At 42.6% G+C, this 23,970-nt stretch overlaps 1 protein-coding gene across 2 annotated transcripts in view; it reads right to left on the minus strand.

Moving 5' to 3' along the window:
• Positions 1-23,970, minus strand: part of ASTN1 (astrotactin 1) — a 290,620-nt gene that overhangs the window by 185,132 nt on the left and 81,518 nt on the right. For both annotated transcript variants that reach the window (XM_019728300.3, XM_019728222.3), the window contains exon 2: positions 2,478-2,665. In XM_019728300.3, coding sequence (XP_019583859.3) covers positions 2,478-2,665 — 188 coding nt within the window. The remainder of the gene's footprint in view (positions 1-2,477; positions 2,666-23,970) is intronic.

Consider the following 23,970-nt stretch of genomic DNA (forward strand, 5'->3'; position numbering starts at 1 on the left):
GGATGGGAGGGAGTACTCACATTTCAGTTTGCCTCAGGGGCCCGATTCTCCTGCAGAAGTCAAAGGACTTCTCAAAATTTTCATGGACATGTGGGCATATCCAAGAGGCCAAGCCAGAGAATGTTCACCCTCACCCTTTGCCCTTCTAACCTCCGCCTCCTCCAGCTTCATTGAAAAAAATATAATTCAAATAAAGCTGAAGAAATAATACTTCCCATTTTATTTGGGCAACAGAACGTCAATGTTGGTCGGCCATGGGCAACCAGTAGCATATGAAGGAAAGATCTAAGACAGCGGTCTAAGGCAGACTTTTGTCCTCTTTCCAGTTCAGTGCACATTGTCCATTAACCCCTAGCTGGGGGTGGGGTGGGGGGGTGAAGGGGGTGCGGGTCTAAAAAAAAAAAAAAAGAAAGAAAATTAAAGCATTCATAATGTGGGGTTTCTCATAGGGGCTGTTCTATTTTAAGGGTACAACCTATCTCCTCACTTTCGATGGCATCGTTGATCAGCATATTTCTGTCTTCACTGCCACCCATCCCCACAACCATGTACGTGCACGCACAAATATACTTCTCTAGAGAACTTATTGGAGTCCCTCATTCTGAGGTTAGACAGCGGGGTCTTTGCTACACTCAAGATAAGATGTAGCAACGAGGACAAGCTTTACAACGTCTCTCCGTGGACCCTCACACTACTCCCCCAGCCCCCCCACTACACACATCTTTTGACACATTGCCTGTATGAACATCTTGTATTCAGGACTTTCTTTCAGACAGAATCACACCTAGTATTAGCGCTTGGGACTCTCTACACACTTTTCTTCACCTGAAGCTTTTCTTTGGTATGACAAAGATTGGTTCTTTGAAGTGGTCTTGGACTAAAAGAAACAAAAGAAAAACCACCCATGACTAGGACTGCTTTCCACATTGGCGGGAGGATGTGGATGGCTGGTGGGAAGTCCATCATCATGCCCTTCTCTTCAATCAGCTCAGATCATAATTTTGAAGGCAATGTGGCTTCGATATCCATCATCCCAGTCAATGCCACAGCTGACCCGGTTGATCACCCTGATCTCACCACTCGCTGGAAACTGAGAAGACAACCTTCTCTGAGAGAGGAAACGCTGGTCTTTGATTAAGGATGTACAGGTACTGTACCTCTCATGTTATAAACCTCAATTAATGTGTAAATGGGAACCATAACAATCTCACTTACCTGGCTGCCTTCCAGCATAGCTGAACACGGAGGTTTACCATTTGCTACTCAAAAACTCTTTTCTTGACCATATACTTTAAATAAGTAGCCTGTATATATGCAGGTCCTCTATCAAGCCAGTTATTTGTGGGGATACTGGCTGAGGAAGAAATGGAAGGCTGACATTCTCAGATTTCATCAGAGATCTTATGGGGAGACACTTGATGCCAAATATTTAGAGAGCGGAAATTTTTATGTATCTAAACTGTGCTCAGTTTCCTTCAGTCTGCTACACAAAACTAAACAGCATGTAGTGATGGTACCAGAGTAACAGATTAGACCAGGACCTAGACTGGTTCTCAGCTGAGTTTCCTCATAATGAAATAGCCCATGCCCTCCATACACATGGTTCAAGCTTAATCAGTCAAGCCTCAACCTGCCTTCAGGCGAGGAGCAAATGTTTTGCTTTTACCAACATAATATGAATATATAAAACACCAAATGAAACAAGTATTTTCTATCTCCACTAGGATATTCATTCATCTATTCCACAAATACGTATTAAGCATTAACTATGTGAATTAAGCAATAAGTGCTAAGGATACATCAGTGAACAAAGCACCACAGAAGAAAACCCCTGACTGCCATTGTAGCACTTACTTTCTAGTGAGATTCTAAAACAGAAGTTTCTAGAATTTTAGGAAGAATCTTCAAAGTTTTCTGAGGAAGAATCTTCTAATCTTTTTAATAATTTCTGAATGGGGAAGGGATGCTGATAGTAAAGTTTCTGAGCTGGGCTAGAGGGAGGGACTAGTACCCATTAATATGACCTTTATTGTAAGAAGAGAGAAAGCCAGGATGCTGCCTTTCTCCTGGGTGGGAGAAGAGAGAAGAGGGCTTGGTAGCAGCAAACAGCTTGGCAATCCAGTCATTCAGCAAATATTTACGGAGCAACTACTACAAGAGTCTGACCTACTAGGTGACTAAATCCTTTCTAAGAAAATCCACTGCCTCCATCTGATATTCTTGATGCTTTGTAAGTTACTCCACATCTAGGCATGTCCCTAAGGAGAACAGTTGGCTAGTGGTTCTATAGCAATAACTGCAACTTTTACTTATACCACAGGTGGAGGCATTTCCCATAAATGGAAAATTCACTCGTTAACGTGATCAATGATCATTATGGCATTGGGACTTGTAGAGCTATGTCTATGGCACCAAGACTCTTAAGGTCAAGGTAATATAAGCTATGGCCTGAGAGGCTATGGCCACGCTACTCTTACCATGACTGAGATATGCAGGATCCGCAGCTCCTCCTCTGCTGACTCATGCTGGGGTTCTTCGGTTGGGTCTTGTCCAAGGAGGCTTGGGGCACCATCTTGGTGATGGATATGAAAAAGCAAAGTGCCATTCTCCAGCCACTGCTGCCTCCAGCGTACCAGAGGGATGTCCTCCGTGTTGCCTGAAATCTCTAGAGGACAAACACCAAAGGCACAGGTCAGAATTCCTCCTGTACCAGTCGGAATCTTCTTATTCATCTCCTCCTAGGCCTGGGTCCTGATTAGCCAGTCAGCTGAAAACAACACAGAGTTCCAACTACATTAGGTCAGCTCCAAGTCTCAAGGAAGGGAAGAGACGCTGAGAAGAAGAGAATTATCCCCCATAGGTCTTGGCACCATAATCTAGTGAGTCAGCCTCTCACCCATTGAGAAAAATACCAAGGTAAAAATTCAAGTTCTTCCCCATATATCTATGACCAGCAGCATCCTTTACCCAGCACAGTTTGAATACCCTCATCGCCCCTCGAGGTAAATACAAGGTTGTTTTCCTCTTGTACTTGTTTGAAAGTGTGAGTTCTCTAGCAATTACTCCTAGACACACCAGTGACTCCACCAAGGAGAGAGTTGGTAATTACTAGTCAGAGAACTGGCACTTATGGAACAGCCCCGGGAGGTTACTGCAGAACAACTGGGGCTGACAGGTTATTTCAAAAAAGACAATCATTTGCTGCATAGCCCAGTGGAGATGTCTGCCACTTGCTGTGGCAGGTAAAATAATGTGTTAATTTCCTCTAATTTTTCTCTTTATTTTTGCAGAGCAGAGGTGGTGTACGTGGAGAGGGTGGTGAAGAAGTGGGCACTCATCCCAGACACAAGCACTCACCTGCTCTCAGGACTCTAGATTGAGGCACTGGACTGTGATCATCAAATTAATAACAAAATCCCACAAACCTACTATACACTTCACACTGTAGATGCTATGGTACGGTTGCAAAAGTGCACCGTTATGCGTTCCTAAGTGACATCATATCACAGCCTTGAGACATTCCACAGTAGAGACACCGGATTAACCTAGCCTCCCCTGAACTTCATCTGGCCCCCAAACTATCAGTTTCCTTAACAATTGTTACTAGCTGAGGGAACGGATGTTATACTGAACACACTTTGGTAGAGTTTTGCTTTATAAAACTTCATTTTTGAAAGTCATTGCTTCTTCTCCCAAAATGTATCACCTTTGACAAAAAAAAAAAAAAAAAAAAAAATTCCATAGACATAAAAAAGATGTAATAAGACACATTTAGAGAGTATTCTCATCAAGTACCACAACCACAAAAAGGATAGCAATTTTAAGTATTTATGGAGTTTATAAATATCTTTCACTATTTGTGTGAGGGCTTTATTTACTTATATATTTATTCATTAATTTAACAGACACATAGTGGGTATGTGTTAGGCACGAGACACTGCTCTAGGCACGAAAATACTAATGTAAATGAGGCCCTCAACAAGTTCTCTAAAGTAATCTACCATGAATGAACGGGCTAAGGGTTACACCACGTTCCTGGCAAAGTTTCAAGACGGGAAGACTAATCCCATCTGGGTAGCAGGTGGAAGAGGGAAGGAAAGTAGCTCCTCAGAAGATGATATTGGTCTCCTGGTCTTGGACCTTGAACCGTGAGTGAGGTTCTGTTTAACAGGTAGATACGTGGGGAAAGGACATTCAGGCATCAATAGGAGAATGAAGAGCAGGAGAAGGACGAAGAGGAAGAAGAATGTTGGCTGGTCCTGTCAGGATAGGTCGGTGAGAAGAATCTGGATGAGCCACAGATCATGCATGAGCCAGTGCCTAAAAGACATCGATAGGATCCCCTATGTCATCCTACAGACCAGGGTGAAGAGTAAACCTGGAAATGTGAAAGAGGCCCAGCAGGAGCGTCAACAAGGTGATCAGAGTCCCCCTTCATCCACAGCCCCTCTCCCTAATCCCCAGGGGACTCAGTCGTCCCAATGGGCACTGGGCTGGTAAGCTGTCCATGCTCTGAGAAGTGACTATTACACGCATCCAGGATGCTGCTGTGGGCACAGGGTGTGGGCATGGAGAATCCCCTGCCTCCCAGTCCTGGGTTTCCACAAGCACAGCCTGAGTGAGGCCACGACACAAGCGTCTTGATACACCTTTCCTCCAAGGAAGCTCCCGGATGTCCAGGTGAAGAGAAAACCTTGGGCGTGACTCCGAGGGTGCCTACTTAGACCTGCTCAGCCACACCATACGTCCCCTCCAATCACAAACCCTCCTGGACAGCACTTACCTTCCTCCCCACTCATCAAGCCTTCACATCAAAGCACCCGGAAGATTCCTCCTGAGAAATACACCCTCCCACCCAGTCCCTTTCCTGTCATTGCCGTAGAAACCAAACTCCATCTCCTTCTCACCATAGACATAAAAATCACAAGAGCACCTCGCGGCATAATTGAATCACCCAGAGCAGCACACGTCCAGCCTCCCACCCACACCTGCTCTAACCCAGCCTGGGACTTATCCATACATGTGGGTGCCACTTCAGACCTCCCCATAACGAGTCAGAAGGAATCTAGCCCCTCATAGCTCGAAAGCGCTTCACAAACCAGATTTTTATTTCCCAGGAGATCCTCATCAAGTAGGTCAGCCTCATTACCTCTGTTTTAACTGTGGAAACAAAGACGACTAAATACCTAGACCAAGGTCACGCTAGCCTGACAGAGAGCAGAGAACAAGACAGATGAGCTTCTAGCGGACACCATCCACCCCAACACACATACCAGACCACCTGACCTTGGATACACAGAGGGAGCAAGCCTTTGAGAAGAAAGACCATGTGCTTTTAGGAGTTTGGTGGTACAGTATTTTAATTTTTTGCATAGGGTTTTAGTATTGCATGGCTTTTTATTGCCTGGTGTTTGTTTGTTTGTTTGTTTTTTGTTGTTGTTGTTTTGTGTGTGTTTTTTAGTATTTAGTATCACATGGCATTTTTTTAAATGGGGCTACAATTTATATACCAAAAAAATTAACCCTTTCAAAGTATACAATTCAGTGGTTTTTAAAGTTGTGCAACCATCACCACTCTAATTCCATAACATTTTTTATCAGCCCCTAGAGAAACCCTATATTCATTGACAGTACAAGCCTCTCTGAGGAGGAAGGGTTCTAGGAGTGATGGCACCAAGGAAAGAACAGGTACAGTGAGGGTACTGACCAAGTGCTCCATGGGGAGGTGGGCTGAGAGCACAGCATCTCCGGCCTTGGTTCCAGGCCAGCCCTCTGAACTTATTGGGCGTTATTCATGCCCATCCCAATGGATGGGGACATCTTGCTTCTGCTCAGAACAGACTCATCACAGAGGACAAAGGGTAAAGGAAGGAGAGCCTACCAGTGAGGTCACTGTCGTTGTTTAGACTCAAGAAAATTAAGAAAGGGTGGCTTCCTCCATGGCTTTTTTTCCCTCTCCTGGCAGGACCTGACCTGGAAGAGCTAAAATGCTAAACTAGGAACTTATTTACTTACGCTATCCCTGGCCTAGGTCAAACAATGAAAAACCACACAGGACACAATAATAAATGTCTTGTGAATTGCATTGCCGAGAGGGCTGAGATGGGAGCTTGGAACGTCAATGCAATCACGTTGGTCTGAATGTCAGCAGAATAGCTCAAGAAGAGGACATGCTCAGAAATTGCTTTACCAACGCAAGCCTGCCCTGAGACTTCCAAGGAGCAAACCGGGAAGGCGATAAAATATTTACTCTAGTCCAAGACCTCCTGAGGGCTGCGGTCCAGGCTCACACAGAGCCTTTGCTACAATGTTCTGAAAAAACAACTGCCAATAGGTGCTACACAGTCATCTCAAGATACCACAGGTGGCATGAGCACCGAAGTCATCATCACACTTGGGGCTCAGGTCTCCAGGAGACAAAGGGTGCCCTGACTTTTAGAGCGTCCATTCTTCCCCTATACATATCTCAGCACCTCCCAGAATTCTGGAATTGCCTGGAATATACAGAAACTAGGATGTTATTTATTCTTGTACACAACAAATATTGTTGGAGCACACCCTATCTGCCATAGTTAGCCAACTGTGATGCATGACACCTACCCTCAAGGAGCTTTTGATCTAGTAAGAAACTGAAGACAGGGTTATGAATACGTCCTCTAAATAGTAACCGCGATGCTGAATGAGAGGGTGGAACTTGGCTGGCCATAAATCCATGGGAAGGGATAAAATGGGAAGAAACGTTGGGGAGCAATTCTGGATGAAGAGAATGGTGTACACAAAGGAACAGCAGCATAATGCGTGTTTACAAAACTGAGGGAGGTCTGGTTATGCTGCAGGCTGGAGGGTATGAAACGGAGGCGTCACGGACTGAAGCTAAAAATTCAGATTGATGTCAACTGTGGAAGCTGTGAATGTCAGTTTAAGGGGTTCAGTGTTAAGGGAGAATCACCCACGGTTTTATTAAGCAGAGAAGCGAATGAAGCCATGACTGAGAAAGATAAAAAAAAGACTCAGACAGAGAGTAGCAAACAGACCAGACTCAATCAGTGTCGCTGGGACTCTGACCCTGTATTCTGAATTGATCAAAATTCTGAACTAGAACCTCAGTGAGCTGCTTAGCTTTGAGTTTGCTCATCTGTATATGGTGGAGCTGTGTAGACGAATTTCGAGATACTTCTGTGATTTTGACAATCCACAATTTTAATTCCAAAAGGTTGTGCCTCACATGACCACCTAGAAAGGTCATAATTTCAATATTCCAAATAATGTCAAATCTTCTCTTAAGTCTTAACTCTGTATCCCACCTCTCATTTCCCTCTAAGTACACAGTAGACAGGTTTGGAATGACTTGATCACAGTTTTTGAAAGCCAGGCCCATCTTCATATCAGACCTCATGCTGGTGAGAAAGGTTCTCATTCATGCTGGTATAGATATGTGCTTCCTAAAGCAGAAACCCTAGAGCTTCTGCATACAATAGAGAACCTAGATGATCACAACTTGGGCAGGGGAAATCATGCTAGAAAATAATCTAGGATGCAGAAAGGCAGAGGGAAGGAGAATGAGATGAAATCACGTTTAAATTAGCCATTGTCATTGTTCTAATGTTAGCGTGTGTGCTTTGAGCTTGCAGCACTGTCGTTTTGTAGGGTTAGTTTAGGACACCCAAAGCTTGCTACAAAAATACCTTTTCCAGGCAGTACAACTCGCACATGCCATCCAAGTGCCCTGCTCCTGCTTTAGGCAGTCCCCGGTGCTGACAAGCCCCGAAATGAGCTGCTAAGACAACACATTATGTCAGGATCAGCATATTTTCAAAAGACAACTTCACTGAAGACCGGGTCCATGACTCCCTCTTTCAAAGAATTTAATAATGCAAAGTCAAATTTGGATTGGAACTGGGGAAATTCTCAAAGATCCTTTAATTCACTGAATAACTTCGAGCCTTTTTCACTCCTGGCAAGGCTGAGTTTCAAGCTGAATCCAACTGAGGAGTCACCAGGTGGCTCAGGTGGTGAGCTCAAGCTAGGAAGAAGCATTACTATGTCAATTCTTAGCCTCACGTTGAAGGCACCTGGTGAAGTGGCCCTGCAGTCTTCCAACATCCAGGGTGACACCTTGCCTAGATCCAGATTTTCAAACTTGCTATTAATCCTAAAAACCCTCTAACCCAAATCTAAAATGGCTTCTGAGGGGATTCCCCAGAGAAGAGTCAGAAAAGAACTGGATTAATTGGAAGACAAAATGCACTACCACAAAATTTCCTGCTCTTGGGGGGGAGGGGGCGCAGGGTGTCTATGGGTTATTAGGTTTGCTTGGTTGCTTTTCAATTCTATTAAATGTGAACAAACGGCCTGTTTACGAAAGAAGTACAAGGGAAGTGGAACATCTCTAAAAATAGAACATAGCCACCCCTCCACCCGATGCTATCTCAGCTGCCATTCTGAGCTTGTGGGATGAGGATTAAGCTCAGAAATTTAATAGTGATCAGCCAACTGTCCAAAACTAAGAATCACAAACGGATCTTGTCCACCAAGGAGACAGGCCTGTGATAGAATTACCCCCTTTTCTTCAATTCTGTTTTACTTTCCTTTTCCCCCAATTCTAATTTTAGATTTTGAAAGATATTGATGGTAGGTCTAGTTTCCCACATGGCTTCATTATGGTCTTCCAACTGAAACTATTAACAGTGACATTAACTTTCACCACCTTCGTAAGAAAATAACCCGCTTCAGTCAAGGGTTAATCACAGTAGAGGATCACTAATTATCCTGCAAATCTTTACCCTGGTATCAAACGTGACCCAAGTCTTTAATGGCAGCCTCTAAAGACCCCAACTTGTTCCATAAACATAATGACAGCAGCACATTAATGTCCTGGCCATCTGTGAAGAAAGATAAGGGACAGATGAAAAGCAGACAAAGAAGAAGGATGCAGAGAGCAAGGACAAAGTCAAGAGAAGGGAGGGAAGGAGACTGGCCAGAGAAACAATGTGCCTTGGGCTCAGTTGGCTGGGCTTCTACACCTGTCACCGCAGGGACCAGCTGGGTCTGCAGAGCTCAAGTGATACAATCCTATCTCCCAGAGTGACAGCCACATAAAATAAGGTGCCCTGCTGGGCCTGAATTCAACCAGCACAGATGCCAACCATGATGGTTGGCCTGAAGTTTGTGCCTACATAGACCTGGCTAAATGAACAACAAAATAGGAGACAGGACAGCCAGGAAATCCTTTTGTGAAGATGTCCAGCTGGGAAAGGAACTCTCATTCTGGTTCCTCTATTCAGCTCACTGCCTGCTGCCACTTACCATCTCATTCTTGTTCCTCTGCCTCCAGAAAGGCTTGAGCAATGGCCACAGAACCATGTGAGCAAAAGCTGTACAACAAAATGGATCATAATTTCAAGAACCTCTCACCCAAAGGAAGCACAGGAGGTTCCGTTTTCAAGGACATTTCTAGAAACTTCTTGACTTGACAAGATTTGGAGTAGAAATTTCCACTGGTGACCAGGAGAAGGATAATTGAATTTCTATTTCCCCTGCTCGGTGACATTTGTTCTCAATAGCAAAAACAAAAGAGCCTAAAGCATTAATGGTCCAGCGATGAGAAACGGAATGGCAGGTGAACGGGCGCCTGGGATGGGAAGCTGGGAGAATGAGGCCCTGTAATCTCTCTGGAGCTCACTTTTATCTTCAAATGACTGGACTAGAAGGTCTCGAAGGACTCCCCAACTCTAACCACGGTATTCAGTGACACAAAACCACACATGGCATTTGACTCTACTTAGACCCCAAATCAGATGCAGGCTAAGTGTATTGCTGCCAACTGGATAAAAATCTCTGTGGAAGTTTTTCCAGTCAGACTTTCCCCCTGGAATTTGGAATGCTTCCAACTCAGTCCAGCCTATCAAGTTATAGAGTAAGGATTGAATATATTGACTCTCCGAATAGTGACCTATGGAAACGCCCATCAGTGGTCCCCAATAAAAAAAGAATCATCCACACATAGATACCGCCAAATGGTTTCCAATGAGTTATTTACCTGTGATCAATTATGTTTATGCAGACAGGGTAGTCTAGATTAAAAAAAAGAAGAAGAAGAAGAAGAAAACTTCGCCTGATTTCTCTCTGCACCCCCCTCCCATATCCCTTTTTAGAGCGGTACTCTAAAAATCAGAGATGTTAACATCCTCTAAAGCTACCACTTCTCTTTTTCCAGAAGAGGTTTAAGATGGGCTAAAATGAACCAACAGGGAAAGCAGAAGTGCTGTAAGGGAAAGAAATGAGGACCCTCGATGGTCCATAGTATGTTGTCTGCAGGGGCAGGTGTGGGCAGGAGCTACAGAAAGCAGAGGGTGGCTCTTTAAAGCCGGCTTGATGGAAAGCAGTGACACTTTCTGTGGATGTTGCTGGAAGTAGGTCACTGTACGCTACTCTGTGCTGGCATGAATAGCAATCAAGCAACTACACGAACATTCTATTTACCTAGCCATGGAGATGAAAGCATTCCTGTGGGGGCAAAATGAAGCCAAAAGGTTCTGACACAACTAGAGGGATGAGCAGGTATTCAAATGGCTTATGATTTCATCCAAAATCGTTCGCTTGTTCCTACCACAATGTGTCTCTGGATCTTTTCAAACCTCTGCAAAGAGTTTATCCACATGATACTCATTAAAGTCTCATTGGAAAGGGGGAAAAAAAAAAGCTCAAAGCTCTTTGAAAAAGACAGGGTTATCTGAGTCACAGATGTACTGGTAAGAACATTTTTGAATCTATCTAGTTCTATTCTGCATTGCCACCCGGCTGACCTTTGTAAATTGAGATAACGGCACGCATTTAACAAAATCTGACATCAAGTAAGATGTGTAATAATATTTAAACTCTATAATGTTAAAATACGTATTTACGGATCATTTCATACATTGTAATGAGAATAAGTCATTTTGAAGCCTGCGCTTTATTGATTAGAATTCTGATTTGAGCTTTGCAGGTCCTAGGGGGCCACTTGCCTGCAGTCTGCTGCTGGAAGAAATATGAACACCTGGGGGTTGGGAAAGCTGGCGCACTGGTGGCAGGGCGGTTGCAAGGAAACTGCCTACTAGACCCAGTGAGAACCCTATTCCTCCTGAATCTTCTCTCTAATACTCTAGCCTTTCATTAGCAAAGAGCTTAGTATTTGTTATAATTCTCTGATCCTGAACTATTTCAGTGAGGTCCCCTCTATGGCTTGTACCTTTGAAAACGGATGGAAAATGAAATTGATAGTGACAAAATATCACCTGTAAATGACTTACAGTGGGAGAATAGCCCATTGCCTGCCCTAAACTGTCTTGATTCATCTCCATGTCTAATTATTTCTCCTCCAGTTGCATTTCTGCTATCATCTACGATTCAACTCAACAAGTAATGATTAATTATTATGCACTGACTCTGCTAAAAAAGCCCTTTCAACAGTCGTGAGCTAATGTAATCCTCAATGACTCCTTAATGTGGGTATTTATACCTCCATTTTACAGGTAAAGTGTCCCAGAAAAGTTAACATACTTGAACAAGTTCACTAGTTAGTAAATACTAAAATTAGGAGGAGAAATCCTAGGGCTCCTGGCTTTAAGGCCACCGTTCCTTTCCACTATTTCAACGCCCATTCTCTCACTTTGCAAATCTCAACCCCGGAAGAATATAAGTAAAGTGCTTTGCATTATTTGGTATATAATGAACACTAGTCAACATCAATAGCATCATCACCATCACCATAATCCCGTGTTTATTATTGTCATGATTAATAGCACCCACATGAATTCTAAAATTGAGCAATAATCCTTGACAGAGTTAAGCAAACAGTATGTTGAAATGACTCCAGCTGCTTAAGAGTCTTCATAAATCCAGGATCGTAAGTCCAGGAATCTGCCCAGTTACAGTAAGGGACCTGGTCCAAGTTACACTTGTGCATTTCTCTAATGCTCCTTAGAGAATTGAGCACTCTTTAGATATCTCTGATAAAACTCCACTTATACTCTCTTTGCTTTAAGATCCAGTTACAAGAGCTTTCACAGAAGCATACCATGCTATCCATGCCCATTCAAGACTGGCACACAAGGCCAATCAAGGGAGCTTGTTGTCAGACATGCAGCAAGAGACTCCTGAATTAAAATGGGCATGTTCTCCCGGAGGGATGTGGGAGTGGAGACCATGGTCAAAGCAAAGGGAGGGAGCAAAAGAAGGTGGTGTTAAAACAACAGCTGAGCTTCCTTCAGTGGTAAGCTGAGTCCTTTCCTACAGACTAACATGTGTAACTGCTTGTTATCACTGTTAAGAAAAGAAACAACATGCCCCAAATGGAGTCACTTATGTAAAGCCCGCCATCAGCAAACCAAGACTTAATACTTCACCAGATTGCAGTTTCAGCTTCTCCCAGAAATGCAACCCTTAACCAGTCAATCTGGAATTACCTGGTCGGTGCTATTGGTTGTGCTGACAGACCCCTGCTTCCCCCCGCCACCCCCAAAGGAAGGTGACTTTGCCTGAAAAAATCTGCTCTGCTAGAATAACCTCCTGCCCCACCTTCTTTGGCCTATAGAAGTCTTCCATTTTATACAGCTTCTCAAAGCTTCTGTCTGCTAAAATGAAATGCTGTCCGATTCATCAATCACTAAATAAAGCCAATTATATCTTTAAATGCAGTCAGTTGAATTTCGGTTTGTAACAGATTTGGTGGCATCAGTAGAATGGAAGGAGACGTCCGATGGCGTTAAGGACGAGGAGAAATGTAAGCATGGTACCCCTGAGTCCTTTTAAGTTCTATGTCTCCCTCACCATTTCCAAAGGCTATGAGTAAGCAAGTCCCTCTTGATTTCAAACTCCACTCTCTTTGTGTGGAGCTCCAGATCTAATTGGATTTCCAATCCAGGGCAGGTCAGCTTGAACTAGCAGATGACAGTACAACCCAGAACCCAAGTCCCTAGCCCTTAGTTCAAGCCACAGTTCCCATTTAATTGGAAAACCCTAGCTCTTGGTTCTGTCCCCAGATTAAATGCTGGGAACTGCTGGTGGCAGGTACAGTTCCCCATTTCTTTGGTTTCAGTGCACAGTCCCTATTCTTTGGTGTCTGCTGGTTCAGTCATTTCTCTCGTCCCCAGTTTCATGTCAGGAATTGCCAGTGGTAATCACAGAAACTTCTATTGGCCAGGCAACAGGGACATCTCAGAGCTACTGCTCATGTGTTTAGGTGCACATTTGTTTGTCTTGTGTTGTGTGGGTAACAGCTTGGTATCCTCGACTATACCTAACATTAGCTATTGCTAATGGGAATCTTGAAAGCCAAAAAACCACAAACATGGGTGGGCACTGGGTTGAGCATTGAAAAGTTGTTAGAGCACAAACCACCTAACCCAGAGACTCCCGTGTTAGGACAGGCTGGTCACAGAATGAGTTAGATTGACACTATGTCATCTGCCTACCTCAGGAAAATTACTGTGCAATGAGGTGCACTGTCAAACATCACACAATTCCCAACCCAGTGGCACACCCCTTTTAGGTATTACATAGCTTGGTTTTGAGAGTAGGCTTAATTAGGATGGATGGATAGATAGATAGATAGATAGATAGATAGATAGATAGATAGATAGATAATAAAAACGGGATCCTTACATTTCAAAAAGTTGAGCACACCACCTTCCAGCACCCCTGCTTATTTTAAGTCAAAGAAGCTGTAGTTATCTATGTAAATAGCAAAAATCTTGCTAAAAACAACCTAGAATTACAACGGCCATGATAGGGAATGTTCTAATTAGACATGATCACTCATTTAAAAAGTACACTTGAAAACAACGGTTCTCGACTCAAACAAACTGAATGAGATATCTATTTTTATTGGTATACGGAAGCTTCCAAAAGGCTTCAACATTCCAAAATAGCTCCATTAAAAAATGTGTTGCAAAGGCAAATAAAAATCTAAAGATACAAGATCGTAAACAAAAGTTCACCAAACTATTAGCTTTACAGCTACAACAGCTCCGTGGTCAGTCACCTAAAATAACACCCGGGGACCCCACACCACACCTTCCTACGGGTCCATCATTAAAACGCTGGCCCAGTGACTGACGTCTCAGAAGTAATCAACTGGGACATTGGAAAACAGACTTTCCTCTACGGACCAAGGGAAGTTTTTCAACATCAACTTAAATGCCCTCATCTCTGCCCTTGAAACAGGACGTCCCTATAGGTCCTTCCCAAACTGCTATCAGTAATTCCCTTAAACAGCAAAGGGGAAACTAAAATTACAATTAATTTAAAAACTGGCCAAATTTTGGTAGATACTGGAACTACACTCTCCACTTTAAATCTCACTCGGAGCCTGCAGATGGGAGTCTGGGAATAGCTGGTAGATGCTGGCTAAAGGTGAGAATTGTTACCAGAGTCAGCGCTCCCAGGTCTCTGCCTGTAGTGCCCGTTAGAGAAAGATAAATAAATTAATTAATTAGTTAATTAATTAATTAATTAATGTCATGTTGTCCCTTCTTTTTAAAATCCAGACCATTGGTTATTGATCCTTGCGGCTGCCTCTAGATCTTGTAAAGAGAGTATCTTTTGTACCCGATTTGAGAATACCTCTTGGGTCTAAGGGGTTAATACTGCCAGAAATGTTTACTGTTTGTCCCAGCTGAAATCTGACAAGATATCTGAAAGGATTTCATAACTCTACAATCAGAAATCTGGCCAAATTGGAAGCCGATATTCAAAGCCTGACAGCAATTCTGTTAAGCTTTCTCTCCTAAGTGAAATGTACCCAGAAGGAAAGAAAAAACAGTCCAAAGACAAAGGTGTAATCGTTTTGATTTCCATCTTAGTTGCAAATCTCCCCGATGGAAAGAACCAAATTAATTATAACGTAGTTAGATGGGTGGTTCAGCCCCTTGATATCATTCAGGCGACAAGTGATATCAATTCTTTGAAGAATTAGAAGCAACTGTACTTATCCTACACATTTTTGCAAGACTAGAAATGCAGCTCTAGAAACAATTCAAAGTCCGCCTATCCTTTTTAACAATAACTTTGCCTATACATCTTAAAAGTCTTGTAGGTATTGCAAAAATTCTGGTCTTAGGAAACAAAATGCTATCAGTCATAATCCTAGCTATTTCTTAAAATGTTGTACGTTAAAGAAATAACCAAATTTCCTTGTCAAGTCCATTTAACCATGGCCATTTTTAAGTCTTTTGACATATACAGACGATTACTGTTTCACTCTGATGCTTCTGCAAAAGTATTCCTACCAGAGTGTTTCATCATCGAGAAGATTCATGGAAGATTTTGATGAGTACACGTTTCTGAGAACTTTAAGATCATAAAACTGAACTGGCTAAGAATTTCCAGAACTAATGGAAAAACTGGATTCAAGAGAACAACAGTTAATTACATGGATTGAATGAATTCAGAAGGAAGAGGATGATTAGAACATCTTTTTGACTTTTTGTTGCTGTGTTCTCACTGTTTGTTTCTTCCAGATTTAAGGAAACCTTTTCTCTTAAGCTACCTATGACTTAGAGCAATTCAGTAAAGTATATCTTTGTAAACAAAGATGAAACAGCGACTTTCTCTTCCTACCTGATCCCGCCAGAATTCAGAAACACTTGAGTATTCTTTTCACGGCACTGTAGTTAGGTATTTGCATCAGTTCAATATGAACCTGTTCTCCTTGTAACAGGGCACAGCTGGAAACACTGGTTATATTATCAAGGTTTTCACTGCGATGTCTTATTTGAGAGCAAAGCAGATACTCAGGTATGACCACACAGCTTGAAGGAACTAAGGTTGACTTATGAAGCCAATGAAACCCCTTGGAAAAATCAACCTGGTGCTCTGCTTATAGTGTCAGTAGCTTTACCAGGTGAGTAAGGAAGACCATTTCCCAGCAGGCGCAGGAACCTCCGGATATTTTGGGGACCTCAAGAAGACAGATTCACCCAAACTACAGGTATTGCAGGAAAAATCTGATGGTGAGTCCGTGGCTTGGCTTCCTGGCCTCCGGAGGCTTTTAAGAGTTCAATCTGAAATTCCTTATGGAAAGTTCCAGCAAAGCATCTTAAATAGAGCTTATATGGTCAATCACTATTCTTGCTGCATTTATGTAAATATCAGTGTAAACAAATTAGTTTTATTGTGATTATCTTTGACTTAAAAAAAAATTGGGGTGATTGTGGGGAGAAAAACCATGTTTGCACCTTTGTAGATGTTAGATTCTAGTCCTTTTACTGTCTTTGAGGTTTTGTTACATAACTGCAAACTGGACTGGATCCGGAAATCTTCTAGTTTCCTTAAATATCTAACTACATATGACCCTCCAAACAAACCTTTCCAATTTTCACCCACCCTTCTGATTTGGAATCACTGAAAACAAAGAGTGCCCTTAAATTTCCTCAGAAGGGACGATACCAGATCCTCCTCATGACCCAGATGGCAGCCAAACATCAGGAACTTGAACCTTGGTCTACATCTCCCAGTCAGAAAGGGCTCCTTCAGACTCTAAGACCCGCACAATAGCTGGAGACCTCACCAGCACATTGATGAAGAGAAGCAGCTGGCAGTGATGTAGATGCTTCCACCCAGGATGTTGGATCAGAACTCCATACTTTAACTAACCATGAAGATTTTTCTTCTTCTCTTTTTTTCCTTTACTCTGGCATTGGCCTGGAAATATAAAGCCACTGTCCCTATCTCCCAGGCCACTGCTAAGGAGGGTAAACTTTCAGAGCGCTACATTTATCATCAAAGACTCCGATCCATCCATGATGCTAGAGAATCCCCAGTCCTCCCTGTGCCAACTCTTCTTCCATTCCCAATGTCCCACAAACTACAGGCAACCCCACTTAGAAGTCTTTTACCAAGTTCCACTTTCACGTCCAGAACAGCCAATGCCTTGTTTTTACCTTTCTCCAACTGTAATTGTACATACCCAATTAGACACAAATATTTATATAAAGCTTAGTACATTTGCAGCCCCATGTTGTCATGATTATCTAAATCAGATCTATCTGCAGTCACAAAAGGATCTCACCAGCAGCACCTATCTTTGCAAGGTATTTACACCAACTCTTTATTTTAGGCTCGGAGATTTACTTCTCAAACGTTGAAAACCAAACTGACGCCTGGTTTGACTCCTGGCCAAATGCAACAATCCCGGTGAATGAATCCATTAACAGTGCCACCTTAATGGGAATGGTTTGTGTTCTGACAAGGTTTATCTTTGTCTGTGGTGGTTATCATTCTGCTTGGGCTTGTGAATGCCTAGATGGCTGGCACATAACCAGACAATGCCTCTTAGGTTATCTAACTGGGCTCCTCATTGTTCACAAATGAATTGAGACACTGCGTTGGTCAACATCCCTGAATTTACATCATTGAGTTAGAAAGGACCTACCAGGTGGTTTTCATGAGTCAACATCACTTCCTTTGGCGGGGCTTTGCCTCTTGGTTAGGATGGAAATGTAAGTGAGGCTCTGAGCAGGAACCTCTCCTTAACTCTTGAAAGTACTGCAGAATCTGTGCAAAAACAATAGCTGCCCAACAACCTTTAGAGTCTCTGGCCAAAGTTGTTCTTCATAATAAGAATGCCCTTGATTATCTTTCTGCTGAATAGGAAGGAAGGTGTCTATGCCGTGGCCAACACCACCTGCAGTATCTGGATTAACCCATTTGGGAAAGTTGAAACTCAGTTACACAAGATCACTGAACAAGCCAGTTGGCTTAAAAAGGTGACTCCCTTAGCAGGGTCTTTCTTAGACTTACGTGATTTTGATTGGTTTGGATCTTGGGGACCATGGATCTAAACTGACTCTAACATTGGGAAGTATCCTACTTATAACAATCATAGTAGTCCCACTGCAGAGGTATAGTTGACCCTTGAACAACTCTGTTTAAAACACACAGGTCCACTTACACACAAATTTTTTCAGTCAACCCACGCAGTTCAGTCGACGCATGCAGTTAAACCTGTGTTGTTCAAGGGTCAACTCGCGGTTGCGAATCCACACACGTGGAGGGCTGACTGAAGTTGTCCTCCGACTTTCGACTGTGCAGCAGTCAGTGCCCTAAACCCCCACATTGCTAAAGGGTCTACTGTATTCTCTCAAAAGCTTTAAATGCATGTTTGCAGCCGCTAACCACAAAGCAAATGATCTCCCCAAGACTGGAATGTCAGAAAAGGAACAAAGAGAATGACGGACTTAAGAAATGTGAACCTGCGGCCATGACCTGTGAACACCACACAGAAGATCCGCAAAAACGTGAGACCTTTGGAGTGGTAGCTGGGAGCGGTGCGCATGCCTTCCATTTTGATCACATCTCTGAGTTAAGCTAAGAGCCTGATCAAAAAGGGGGGGATTGATAAAAGAAGAAACAACAGGCCCCAAATGGAGTCACTTGTGCTAAGCTCCACATCAGCAAATTGAGACCTGATACCTAAGCTATTTGGGGTTTCAGCCTCTTCCAGGGAAGGACGTGTTAACCAATATGGAGTTACTTGGTCGACACTGATGATACAGTCAAGGGTCTGCCTTAGAGACCCCTGCCTTCTGCCAAAGGCAGGTGACCTTGCCTGAAACAATCACTCTCTGCTAGAAGAACTGCCCTTGCCTCGTCTCCTTCTGCCTATAAGTCTTCCATTTTGTACAGCTCCTTGAAGCTCCTTTCTAGCTGCAAAGATGGGCTGCTGCCTGATTCATGAATCATTAAATAAAGCCAATTGGATCTTTAAATTTCTTCAGCTGAATTTTGGTTTTAACATCATAACTGCCAATAGGTATTGATTGCACTCAAGTGGAGCCTTGGCTTTCCACCCTATCCCGACAGACCTGGGAGCTCACCTCATGGACCGTGAACACCGCTTTCTCACACATACACAACTGGGGAGCAGTCGTTTCCCTAGGCTTTCTCTCTAAATCATTTTCTCCTATAGAACAGGGGGTCTAAGTCTATGTGTAGCAAATAATCACACTGTGCACTTCGAATATCTACAATGTATTTGTCAATTATTTATAGTTTCAAAAAAGAAAAGGGGGTCTAAATGACCTCTAATGCCTCTTCTCACTCTGAAAGTCTCTGATTTTACTTTTTAATCTTCCTGTGATCTGCAGTCGCCATCCTGGGGGCAGAAGCTGAAGTTTCTACAAAGTGAAGATGAGGTGTTAATAACCTTATGTATCTCTGTTGTGTTGTTCAGCCCTCAAAAGAAGGGGAGTAGAAAGGGGATTCTACAAAGACTCAAGCAAGTAAAAAAAAAAAAAAAAAAAATCCTTATATAATCACTATGTAATAACTTGCAAAGGCCTTTTTTTTTTTTTTTTTAATAAGCCCACCCCCCTTCCCACCCTTTTTCATTAATCAATCTTGTTTGGTAGGTTTTACAGAATTAGAATCAGAAGGCCAGAGGGTAAGTGAGGTTCTCAAGGGTTAGAGCTAATGAGATGGAGATAACAGGACTCAAGTCCAGCCTTCTGACTCCTAGCACAGAACTCTTTCTTTCAAACTGTGCCATCTACCAAAACAATGTTTATTTACACTGAGAAATCATGACACACTGTGCTTATATTTCAGCTTAATGAATTAGATGTACAGAAGTTATACAGCAATAGTAAACACTGTCAGGAGTTTGAAGAGTTTGGGCTTACAGACCCCAGAACGAAATGGAATTATTAACCAATTCACACTTGTATATGAATCACACAGCAATCTCCTGTGATTTCCCTGTGACAGACTCCCCTGAAGGACAAGATCTGTTTCTTCCTTGATTCTAGTTATTGATCTGAAGACTCTCTTGACACTACCTTGGGCCCATTTCTGTAGGCTGATCTGTGTAAACACTCATTACAAAAGGGGTCAAGTTGACCTCTAAATGACCTGACACACAGATACCCCCATGGAAATGTTGATCTAGCCATCCAGTCCCTGCTGAGTGAATGATGATTTAAAAGGAATATAAGGTCAATTGATTCCTAAAATATGCAGCTGCTCAGCTGGGAGTAACCTACAGCGACAGTACCAGCTGCTAACATCTTTCTACTTCTCCTAAATCCTATCTTAATTCTAAAGCCTTCCCTCCTCTACAGGCCCTCCACACAAAACACCCAAAGGGGCTGGCAGGGAGAGATGGGAGCCATGCATTCTTTACAAAGGATGCATTTTAGAAAACAGGTGAAATCTCTCTGCTATTTTGCATCCATCAATAAGACCACTCCTCATGCCTACTTTGTCCCTTCTACGTCTTCCTGTGCGGCTCACTGCTCTTTGGTGCATGTCTAAATCTGTGTGTTTATATTGTCACTGTACTTCGTGTCACCAGGGACCTTTTGCTTTTACTCAATCCTGTTCACAAGAGTTTTGGTTCATGCTCTGTGCCGGCCTAGTGTCCATAAAGTGCTGGATGATGTGACGATCAGGCTGAATGTGACAAGAACAAAGTAGGACAATTGATAATTATTACTATTTTTCACCACAGCTAACTTCTATTAAGCATTTACTATGTGCTAGTAATGGGCTAAACACATGCATTCTCACTGAGCTACGTGACAGCCCATAAGGTAGGTATTTCTCTGCCTCTTCCCTGTGAGGCACCCTAATATAAACTCCTGTTGTATGACTAATTGCTAATCAACCTACTTGCTCATGATGTAGCCTTGCCCCTCTTCTCATGACTTTCTGACATGGCCTTATTCCTATTAACTGGCATTACATTTCTTCTGGGGTTTAATGTTTCATTTTTAGCTAAGCTCTGCACACATTTCCACTGCAAGGTGACCCCGCCCTGGGTAGTTCTTCTTAGCTAATCTTGGCATACCCTGCGTGTACCAAAGATCAAGAAATTAGCAGGAGGTGATGTTGACGTTTCTATTCCTCACTTAGTAGCACTGGCCCATCCATTAACAAAAACAATGTGAATGGAGTTTTGCAAAATGAAAAAAAATAAGTGCTGGGTTTTCTGCTTCTGACATGTAAGAGCATATGCTAAAAGAATACAGCTATAGGTGTCATAATCCAGCCATTGGACTGTGAACACAAGGTAACCGGAATGAGCAGATTATTAGACTTAAGACAGGATGCAAAGAGAGGAACTTAGGGAGAGCTGTACAGTGTCGATTGCTTCTCCATCTAGTCCTCATCTGTGGTCTAAAAGGCACAGCACAGAAGGCAATTCTATGCCAGGCAGGAGGCGTGTATCCTCCCTGACATAACTCTTAAAGCTGAGGTCTATTTCAGCTTCTCAGAAACGATGTCTGTTTCATTCATGAAATTTTCAGTATCTTTTTGTTTTGCTTACTGCATCTATATTTTCTGATTATACCACTTGTAAGTTCCATATGAAAAATACCTGCTGGGTGAAGCAGTACTTCCTTTCATTTGCCCTAAACTTATCTTCCTTGGATTTCAAGGAGCTTTGAATCCTAGCAGTTGAGTGTTTGGTGAATAAGGTCACATATACTCATGTGGTAAATATAGATTACATTCCTCTCTTAATCTTGGCCTTTGTATCAGCAGACTCATTCATCTTTCTTTCATCCATATTTGGCTGTTGTGTCTAGTATGTGTCAGGATTTTTCTTCTGCCGTCACACAACCACACCCACTTCCTACTGCCCATTAGAAAGCTGCCTTTCTGTGCACTTTCTGTGGGTTCATTAAATGTATCCCCTAGAGTGCAGTAATGTAATACAGCAGAAATAGGAAGGATTCTAATATTGGAAAACCTAAGTCGGAGACAAGACTTCTGTACCTACTACCTCTGAAATCTTTACGCCTCAGTTCCTATCTTTCAAAAAAATGGTAATAATACAAACACACCTACTTCATGCGGCTGCTAAAATGAAAATGCACATGGAAATGCTTTGAAATATGGGAAATATGGATTTCTGTTATGATTAATATTAACACGATCATTAAAGATTAGTGACAAGAATAATTTATTTTATTCCTGGTAAAAACAGAATCAATATGATTCTACATACGTGCAGAGCACTGTCGTGTTTTCCATGCCCTTTACGGTGACATTGTGTTTCCCTGCTTCAGCCGGGACAGCATGTGGGGTCGATGTTTTCAGAGAATGCTCTGCGTGAACTCTAGGTTATTTACCTGAATCATTAATGGCATGACAGAGCCTTTTATTTTACAACTAGAGCTAAAGGCTTTATCTGGGAGGGCATTACCATGAAGTTGACGACATGAAAATCACCTCCCTCTCTTCTATCCTCTAACATAAATTCCAAAGATCTTGAAGTCGGCCTCCATCATCTTGTCGTTTTAGTATATAAAGTTCAGTATCATCCAAATCATGTACAAAGACAGTTAAGTACACTGCTTTTATTACAGAGGTTCTATGCCCAGCAAATAGGGTGGTAACTTACCATTTACAAAAAGTGCTAAAGATTCTAAACGTAGAACCTCGCCAAGCTTTTTGAAAATCTAAGTAGATCCCCTTGATAGGAATGTATGGTACATCCCTACAGAACCGTGATTAAATAGACATGATTTCCCCTTCTAGACGCCGACTGCTACCATGCCCCCAAACTTACACTCATGCTAGGTTCAATTGGTGTTGAAGTATTTACAGATCACATCCATTACCATCCACACTGGTGGTTTGCCGCCAGTGAGGGCTCAGGGTTCTTACAGACAGGGATGGTTTGCCAGATCCCATTGAACCAGATACACCAACTCTACTTTCCCCAACGTCATCTCTGAAATTCTTCAGGACGCATGGGCATATCTTATGCAGCACCAGTGATTTAACTATTCTTGTTACTGGTTTGGGGTATTCTTAGTATTCACTACTGCTTGTTTTAGTACATAAATTTCAGGAAGTAACATGAAAGAATGGGAGGCTCTTCTGATGAGCACTATTTCTTTATATCTTGTGGGGCTCTCTTACACTCCTGATGGTTCCCAAAATCGATTTTTGGTCCATTAATTTCTATTTAACACACATTATTTCATACATCATCATCTAATAATCTGCTAGAGTTTTCCAAATTCTTGCTTTAAAAATAATACATATATATATATGTTTTATTGGCACAAAACATATACTAGATAGCTTTGCTTCCTTTGCTAAAGCTGTCCTCAGTACTTTAAGGGATAATTGATATTCTACTTTGTGTCATCTTAGGTCTTTCACGATGAGCCAGACATGGATTTGGTGGGGAAAAAGCTTCTGGTATGAAGATGGCTTTTCTTTTTCTGGGCAAACCTTTTAATCTTAGGTGAGGGACCCCTAACCTGCAACCAAAATCCCTCAACATATCCACTATCCTCACAATAACAAACCAGAAAGCCTAGGCTGACTGGCCTCTGACGTGAGACAAACGGAGGGGCAAACACAGCTTTGCCAAGATGGAGGAATGGCACAAGGAAAGCTATTTTTCATCTCTAGTTTCTGAGATTGTGTTATAGATGATAAAACTAAGATGAAGGGACTTTAAAAAGTAGCTGGCTCTGCCCCTTTAATTACCCTGTCTAGAAAGAAAGTCTGTCATCTGGAGTCTGGGTCTGTTCAAGAGATTGATTGGAGCAAAGCACTTTTTTGTCCAATCTAGATTGGTTCAGTTTTACTGGAATTGAGGCTGGTCATAAACCTATCAGTGACTCAAGGAAATTGAAGCAATTAACTCTGCAGGTGTGCATATTTGTCATGGTTATGATGGATCTGTGTTAATATAAGTCACGGAAGGCTTCTGCACGGCGCATTCACAGCTGCTGGGGGTGAAGCGACCTCGAGGAGGCACTGGGACTCTGCGGCGGTGACATGAGGGAGCCCTGGTTCGTGGGGCGATGTCTCCATAACCTCGCCAAGCACCCCCACCCCACCCCCCGCTGCATCCCAGCACTGGCATAGGATGCTCTGCCATCACAGCTCCCATCCCAATCAAATGGTTTCATAAATGCTGGATTCGACTCAGGTGAAGAACATGTGAGTTACAGATACCGACTT

Source organism: Rhinolophus sinicus, chromosome 11 (assembly GCF_057876585.1).
Source record: "Rhinolophus sinicus isolate RSI-liver-muscle chromosome 11, RSI-T2T, whole genome shotgun sequence".
Classification (NCBI taxonomy): domain Eukaryota; kingdom Metazoa; phylum Chordata; class Mammalia; order Chiroptera; family Rhinolophidae; genus Rhinolophus; species Rhinolophus sinicus.